Source organism: Plasmodium cynomolgi, chromosome 9 (genome assembly GCF_000321355.1).
Source record: "Plasmodium cynomolgi strain B DNA, chromosome 9, whole genome shotgun sequence".
Classification (NCBI taxonomy): domain Eukaryota; phylum Apicomplexa; class Aconoidasida; order Haemosporida; family Plasmodiidae; genus Plasmodium; species Plasmodium cynomolgi.
The window spans coordinates 954,151-962,808 of record NC_020402.1 but is presented as its reverse complement, the minus strand read 5'-3'; the positions used below and the strand labels follow the sequence as shown (position 1 = coordinate 962,808).

Genomic DNA, 8,658 nt, shown 5'->3' with positions numbered 1-8,658 from the left:
TTATTTTTTTTTTTTTTTTTTTTTTTCATATTATTTTTATGTCATTTTATTCATTTCAGTTTCATACCTGTGTGTATTTTCGTGGGGTGTATCTTTGCGTAGCGATCACACCACTGCGTCTTTCGCATCACTTCAACATATTTCGCTTAACTTGTTGCGCGTGTAAAACCGCGGAAAGCAGGCTTTTTTCCTTCATTGTGTGATATGGCCACCATTTGCTCGTTTACGATGAAACGTAATTATACGCACAGACGTGGAAATGATGGTACAGGCGATGGCAGCGGCGTTGTAATTCGCTTTTACCGTGGTCCATTTGGCTCGTTTCTCGTCAATGGCCCTCCCCTCTGCAGGAGAAAAGTTCGCAATCGCGGAGAAGTCAATTCGTGCAATTTGCGCCAAATCGTAACAACTCACAAAACTGCTTCCATTTAATACGCACAGGGCAGGGGCACTTTTCCCTCTACAAAATTTCCCCTCCTTGTCGTTCCTCATAAAGTGTTTTTTTTCTTTTAAGTAAACATTCACTGCAAGTTTATTCAACTGGGTGGGTGGCCTTTTTACGTGACGAGTTGTGAACATAACGACAGGAGGAGCGAACAAGTGGCTTGTGACTATCGTGTTGTGCCTCCATTGCAGCTTTAATGCATTGCAACTTTAATGCATTGCAACTTTAATGCATTGCAACTTTAATGCATTGCAACTTTAATGCATTGCAGCTTTAATGCATTGCAGCTTTAATGCATTGCAGCTTTAATATTTTTTTCTCCCCTTGTTTTGCGCATTCATTTTTTCGTTCACAAACTTGGGCTTCAACTTTTCGCCCGTGTTCAAATGGCCCGCTTGAACACGCGCAAAAAACGTGCATATGGAAAAACACCCGAATAATTCAGGTCGCCCCATTTTTTCCCTGGCGAAGCCGCTTAAAAATGCTAACCTTTTCATAAACCAAAAGTAAGCGACGAAAAGATATGTAGAGAGAGTGTTGTTTTTGTGGTCCTTTGCAGTCATGCGAGGGGATTTTTTTTTTTTTTTTTTACCCATAAAAGAGTACCCCTTTTTTTGTACGTTCATTCAGGAGTGGAAAAAAGCATATGATCTGTACATGTTCGTACGTGTACGTTTTTGCAACTATAAACGTAACATCAGCGCTGGCGACAAAGTTTGACATCTCAGAGTGAACTCCGCTGCTGGGTTAAGCAGCCTACTAGCGGTGAGAGTTCTCAGTGGGAAAGGGGTGCCCTCCTGCCGATTAATTTTGCATACCGTTGGTGACGCAACAGAAGGGGAAAACGCCCACCTTTATATTCATATAAAATACGCACCTGTATATGCGCACTATCTATTTTGCTTACCTTTTTTTGTGCTATTTTTGCCTTTTTTTTTTTTTTGTCCCCGTTCGCCAGACCAACCGCATATACCTGTTCAACAGCAGAATATGTCGACCGTGTGGCATGCCCATGTGGTGAACGTGCCCCGTCCGCATGCTGGTCAGGCTACCTAGTTGACCCCACTTGCCGGCGTAAACAAAAGAGTGCGTTCATGTGTAAGCACTTGGGTAATTACTTAATTGCGTAATTACGTGTGCACACTTGCGGGCGCTTGCAGCAAGAACCCAGGGAGAGACGCACCATGAGGAGCATTCTAAATAGCGTGTTTGTTGTGAACCAGAACGTTGGCAAGAACGCAAAGTGTAGGAGATTCGTTTCGGCCACATGTAAAGTGAGAAGTATTTTCGACAGTAAGTATGTGTTCAAGGGCACGGACTCCTTCCTCTGGAGTGCAGGGCGGAATCCACAGCAGGGGAGTGTCCATCTCACGGGGAAAAATAAAAAAGGCTTTTCAACCTTTATGAAGAATGTTATCGAGCAGGTAGGTTTTCTCCTTTCTGGTGCGTGCCATGGAGGGGGCATCTCTCCCCCCCTTGACGGGACGCACTCGCGCAGCGGTTCGCGTGTAACCAATTGGGACTGTTCCTCACCACCGCTAATCAGCGCTAATCAGCGCTAATCAGCACTAACCACCGCCAACCACCGCTAACCACCGCCAACCACCGCTAACCACCGCTCCCCCCCCCCCCCTTGGCAGGTCAAAAAAGACATGAAGGAAAACAAGCAGTACCAGGAGGCCCTGAAGGAGTTGAAGGAAAAAACCGAAATAGACCACAAGGCGGTGAAGCTGAAAAAAAAAATCGAGGATAACATAAATCTCCTAAAACACATAAAGGAAAAAAATGAAGAAGCAGTGAAGCTTCTCTACAATGACGTCAATAATTTTATTCGCTACTGCTTTGAAAATTACACACTTTTTAGGTTTTCCAAAAATGCCACTGTGAAATTTTTTCTGCTTCTGCACAAGTTCCTGCTGTGCACGAGCACCAAGTTAACAGAATTGGCTGACAAGTGGAACGAGAAGAACAGCGCCTTTGTGCAGCTGGACAAATGGAGGCAGGAAATGGCCATCAGGCGGTACAAAAAGAGTGCGCGCGCGGGGAGCGCAGGAATGGGAGGAATGGGAGGAAGCGGAGGAAGCGCGGGAAGCAATACGGAGAACGCTTCGGACTGCGGCGCTCCCCGCAGTGATGACCTCGGCACGGGGGAAAAGGGATCCCTGCCAAACCAGTCCAGCACGGAGAGTGCAAACAAAGCGAGGCAGCCTGGAGAGCACACAGAGCAGGGAGTCGCTGAGGACAAACCCGAGAGCACCGAACTGGTACTGGCACAGGAGACTGCATGGGATAAATTTGGAAGCAAACTGAAAGACATGCCATTTTTAAATAACTTTTTTGAAAATCCCATTTTGGGAAAATTATTTGGGGAAACGGAATTGGCAGCAGCACTGAGGGAGATGAAAATGCACGACAAAAATTTTAAGCTGTGTGAATTGATGTACCTGTTTGAGTACGTTATTTCGAAGCACATCGTTGAGTCTTACCTAATTGGTGATGAAGAAACGCTCCGGCTGCATTGCGGGCAGTCAGCTTTTAACTCGCTAAATGCAAGCATAACCGAAAGGAAGAAAAAAAAAGTATACCTGGATACGAATGTACTGATATATAAAAATCACGAACTAAAGGGGGCACAGAGAATGGAGGAAAGCTCCCCTTGGTTTATCTTTACCTTCCACACGCAGCAAATAAATTGCTTAAAGAATGCGAATGATGAAATCATCGAGGGGAACATCGACGACATTCGCGAGGTGGTTTACACCATTGCTCTGTCCAAGCACCCCGAGCCGGAGAGGGAGGGCCTGCTCTACCCCTACATCGTGCGCGAGTTCGCCATCATCGGGAACACCCCCTCGTGGTGAGGGAGCGGCGGAGCGGTAGGGCGGTAGGCGGTAAGGCGGCGTATCGATGGATCGATGCAGCGGTAGAGCGGCTTATCGATGGGGCGAGGCGAGCTTCCTCCATTTGCGCCGCCTTTACCCAGAGGCTAGTACCCACTTGGGAAAAAAAGCCCCCCTAGGGAGATACCCCCAATGTGGAACCCATTCTTTTTTCTTTCTCTTTTCTTTCTCATTTCTTTCTTTTTTATTTTTTTTTTATTTCTATCTCCATTCCTTTTTCTTTCTTTTTTATTTCTATCTCCATTCCTTTTCCTTTCTTTTTTATTCCTTTTTTTAAACAAGAAAACGCCTACACTGCACATCGCGGTAGGCGTGTTTGGTTTGATTTAAATTTAATCCTCAAAAGGCGGGCGTTTCTCTGCTGTTCGCCGCCAAGTTGGTTCATAACGCAGACAAAAAAGGAGGGGGGTTTGTCCTGTGCAAGCGCGCACATATAAGTGTACGCGTGTGTGAGCACGTGAGTGTGTGGATGTGCACACGTTCGCATGATCGCATACGCGCATCTTCGCATAAGCGCATCTTCGCATAAGCGCATCTCCGCATTAGCGCATCTCCGCATGAGCGCATCTGCCCATGTCGACATGCGGACCTGCTCAGCGGGCCTCCCCTCGCTGCCGGTCAACTAAAAAAGTAGCGACTGTGCCGAACGAGGGATACGTCGAGGAGTCCCTGTTCCGGGGGCGCTGGAATCCTGGAGGCGTGCTTTCCCAAGCGCATCTGATAGTTCTGGTAAAGGTTTTGTAATATGGGTTCATCGTACAGAGTGACAAAAGAATCTCGAATAAATCGGTTCATTAAATCTACATTGCATGCGTGAGCCCAGTAGGAGTCATGCACAGCAGCAAAACTCAAATTATTTTCGAGGATCATTTTTTCCGCTGTCATCATAAGGTGAGAAGCATCCAGGGAATGTACAAAATTTGGGGGAAATCCAAGTCTCTGTTTATTTTTATGTAGTAAGCTATTTTGATAAGAAATGACACTCACTGACTGGAGGGGAGTGTTAACTAAAATTCGTTGTCCTAATCGGTATGGCTGTTCGCATGGCAGACCTATGGGAGACAACCATGTCACGGGGATGTTCAGCTCGTTCGTCACTTTGGATAAGTTATTAAACCATTTCTTTATTATCATTGCCCTTTTGAAAATTTCGCTAATTGACTCGAAGATGTAATTAGCTATATACTGCGACAACTGACTTATGGCATTTTTATCCACTACTTTGCTGATCATGTTTTGAATTTTCCCTTTGACTTGGTCCTTGGCTCCTACTGAGGTGACTCCGTAGCAGATGGTCATGATGGTTTGCTTGACGACTTTCCTTTTGAGCAGGTCGAATTGGAAGCAGTACTGGGCGAGATCTCCTCGCGAGTAGGTGGAGCTCGACTTGGGCGCGCCACCACCGCTGATGTCGCCACTCACACCACTACTGCTATCGGCACTCACGCCACCGCTTGTACCGCTACTCCCCCCTGTGGGGGTCACGGCTGCTCCGTCCAAGTCGGCTCTGATTTTACTCCTCACAATTTCTAACACGACGGTATAAATATCTTGCGGCTCATCGGATGGAATGATATTCACCGCCTTCCCCCCGTCGTAGTCCCTGCCCAGGGCGGCGTAATGTTGAAGGCCATTGCAAGTACCATCCTGCTGCACAGGGATGTTACTCCTATACTTGGACGGATCGGGACATTGCATCGCTTTAGTGAGATCTATCGCGACGGACAAAGCTTGCCAAGGTTTCTCTGCCAAGTTCCAAAACTCCATATGTTCAAACGGATTTTCACTCAACCGTTTGATATTCCCCAAATTGGCATCGACCCAACTGATCCGTTGCTCAAAGTTCAGTTTATCTTTCCCAAAGTTGTTCGCCAGGTGTACCTTAAGCCAGAACAACCCCCTAGGGCCAATTTCTTCCTTATCATGGAATGTAATCAAGCTACGACAAATATCATCACTCATATGGTGGAGGTGAGGAGACAAAGGATACATCCTCCCTCGAAAATCAATATTATGAGGAAAATAAATTACTTCACAATTTTTTAAAGTCTTTGCCACTGCAAGTTTTTGTAAAAAAGTAGGTCTCTCACTAATCAGGCATTTATTCAGTCTGCTAATTTCTTCCCTTAACAGATAATACTTCTTAATATCGTCAGCATTTTTTTTTGTCATGTCTAAGGGACTATTTGGAAGGACATAGTTTTGTTTACGAGGGATATTTCCAATTGTAATTCCATTCATGTAAGCATATTCAATAAGATATAAAATCTCATCGTTTATTTTCCACCTAATATTTCCTATTTGGGATACGATATTTTTGATTCTCTCCAAATTACATACATCTATGTTGAACAAGGGTTTCACATTACAACGGATGAAATTATTTTTCAACAGTATCATTCCTCCTTCGGAATGGGTCCACTTCTTCGGCTTGCTTATCATCGGTAGGTGGTTCAGGGGGATATGCGAGTTTATCGCGTTGTTTAGAAGATAATTAGCACAACACTCCCTCATGTGTATTACTCCATACCAATTACCATTCCTCCACATGTACGAGTGGATAAATACTGGGAGTTCTATCTTGTTGGGATCTCTTCTCGATCGGTACAGAACTACTTGCTTGTTCTTCAGCTTCTCCTTTTGCCGTTTGCAAAAGCTGTTTTCTCGCCTTTTCGGGGACCCCCCTGTGGGGTTAGCGGCGTTACCGGGGTTGGCGCGGTTGGCGGCATTAGCGCTGTTAGCTTCGTTACCCGGGTTGGCGGCGTTACCGGGATTGGCAGCATTACCCGGGTTGGCGGCATTAGCTTCGTTAGCTTCGTTAGCTGTGTTCGCCGCGTTGGCGGTGTGCTCACCACCCTCGCCGCCCCTTTCTTGCTTCCCCTTTCCTCTCTTCTTTCCCCTACGCTTCCCCTTCTCCGGCGCCTCCTCGGCGCCCCGTCCCTTGCCCCGCTCCACGACCACAAAGTCCAGCGAGTTGGACTCCTCCTCGTAGTACTTCTCGTAGTTCAGCTCTTTCTCGTATTTGCAATCCGCGTGCAGACTCTCCCCGTTATCCTTCGCCATCCTGTGCAGGAGGAGGTAATACCTATACTCATTCCGGTGTTCCTCCTTGGCGACGCTCAGATCGACGTCCATCTTTGCGCTATCCATGAGCATTTTGAGGAGCAGCCCTCCGACTGCGGCCTTCTTCTGCGAGCTCCACTGAACCAGGTGGAAGTCGTCGCGGGGGCTATCCTCGGGGGGTTCCGCGGTGCATTCTGCGGTGGGTTCCGCGGTGGGTTCTGCGGTGGGTTCCGCGGTGGGTTCCGCGGTGCATTCTGCGGTAGATTCTGCGGTGGCCTGTGTACTGAACTGCGTAGTGGATGGTGCAGTGCCCCTTGGAGGGGCCTCTCCAGCTACTCCCGCGATGGCTTCTTCACTCCTTTGGCTCCCACCTCGCAGCTTCTTCCTAATGTCGCATAGTATCCTGTACTTCTGAAAGTGCGAGAAGGACGCGTTGGCTTTGTTTCTCTTCACGTAGCGATACAGCAGGTTATTCCTCTCCAGCTGTTGAAAATTCAGCTCGTTGTTGATTTCCTGGCCGATCTTGATAGCGACATGTGTGAACAGTGACTGATAGGAGTAGCCCTGTTCGAAGTTCTTCGATTGCGTGATGATACTGTTGGCATATTTTTTTTTATGTGGGTTGAACGTGTACTGAATGGTCCACTTCACGGTGATGATAGCTAGCAGTTTGTCCTCTACCAGTTCGGGTAGTCCCCCCCTGCCAGTCTCCGCGGGGGAAGCGGTGGTCTTCCCAGCAGTGGAGGTCTTCCCAGCAGTGGTGGTCGTCCCAGCAGTGGCGGTCATCCCAGCAGTAGTGCCCGTCCCAACAGTAGTGCCCGTCCCAACAGTAGTGCCCGTCCCAACAGTAGTGCCCGTCCCAACAGTAATGCCCGTCCCAGCAGTGCTCCTTTCATCGCTGCTACTTGCGCCGCCTCGCCGCCGCTGCCTCTGCCTGTAGCTGGCAATCCTTCGCTCCAGCTCGTTCACCCAACTCAAATATATTTTGCAGAGCCCCCTAATTTCCGTTATCTTCTTCAAGTCGTGGAGATTCGAAACGAACTCCTCCGCTTCCTCGATGGCCTTCTGGTAGGAGGACCGCTCTATCAGCATTTGCCTGCGCACGTTCACAATGTCCTCCTCGGGAGGGTCCCTCCCCGCCGTTGCACAGTTAGGCGGTTGGTTGGGCGGTTGGTTGGGCGGTTGGTTGGGCGGTCGGTTGGGCGGTCGGTTGGGCGGTCGGTTGGGCGGTTCGTAGGGCGATTGGTTAGGCACCCCGTTTGGCGGTTCGTAGGGCGGTTCGTTAGGCACCCCGTTTTGCCGTTCCCCTGTGTCCTGGACGATGGGGTATATGTGATCCCCGTATAACCTTTTTTTCGCCTTTTTGATAAAGTTCACATCGAAGAGGCTGTTCACATCGAAGCGGCTGCTCACATCGAAGCGGCTGTTCACATCGGTGCCTGACCCCTGGATGCAGTCCTCGCCGAGATTCATATCTACCCCCTCGATATGACTCAGAACTTCTTCCCCCCCAACGTCGCACATGAGGAGACCATTCGCCGCCATGTACTGGTCAAGGTTTTCAAAGAAGGTCACTATTTCTTCTTCCACATTTTTTAAGTATTTTTTATTCAACGTATTTATGTAGTTCACAATTAGTTGCTTCTTCTTTTTGTCCAATTTTTGAATCGACCTTATTAAGCTGTGCAGCTCCTTCAGGACCTGTTCATCGAGGTTCTTCGTCCCCCCATCGGGCCGCAACGGGGGTGAGTGCTCACGGGGGGGGTGCTGAGTTTGTGGATCCCCCTGGGGTGACTGCTCCGTCTGCTCTTCAAAAAACTCTGTATAATCACCTCCCAAAGTTACATTATCGCCATTGCCGCTAATCGGCTCGATCGAAGCAGGGGGGGTCTCCTCCCTAGATATGAGTACCTTCGAGGATATAAATGCCCTGCCTTCCCAACAATGCGCTGTCTGTCGATTTGCGCTTCTTACGTAACGGGCGGAATTCTTTTTACTTAACTGTGCGAAGCGGGGGATAAAGTGTGACGCGAGTGCCTTTAATTTCATTTATTGTAACGAGTTGGACGAAATCGAGGAATACGAGAAGGCAGGGAGCTGCGCGTCATTTTGGAGCAGTTCCTTGAGATGCATATATGTTGTAAATAATACATGCGCACATATATGCCTTTACATACGCATGTCTGCACGTGCTTGTGATCTCCCCCTCCCTTGGCGCCTCAACGTGGGGGCTCCACAACCCATGGTGTT

At 48.3% G+C, this 8,658-nt stretch overlaps 2 protein-coding genes across 2 annotated transcripts; one reads left to right on the top strand and one right to left on the bottom strand.

Annotated features, from left to right (window-relative positions):
• Positions 1-1,629: 1,629 nt before the first annotated feature.
• PCYB_093150 (mitochondrial import inner membrane translocase) lies at positions 1,630-3,675 on the top strand (the record flags this gene model as incomplete). Its single annotated transcript, XM_004222429.1, has 3 exons — positions 1,630-1,869; positions 2,086-3,264; positions 3,628-3,675. 3 exons carry the CDS (start codon positions 1,630-1,632, stop codon positions 3,673-3,675), a joined length of 1,467 nt encoding a protein of 488 aa, XP_004222477.1.
• A 288-nt stretch (positions 3,676-3,963) lies between these two features.
• On the bottom strand, positions 3,964-8,457 carry PCYB_093140 (DNA-dependent RNA polymerase; the record flags this gene model as incomplete). Its single annotated transcript, XM_004222428.1, has 2 exons — positions 3,964-5,402; positions 5,436-8,457. The coding sequence occupies 2 exons, from the start codon at positions 8,455-8,457 to the stop codon at positions 3,964-3,966; spliced, it is 4,461 nt and encodes a 1,486-aa protein (XP_004222476.1).
• Positions 8,458-8,658: the final 201 nt, after the last annotated feature.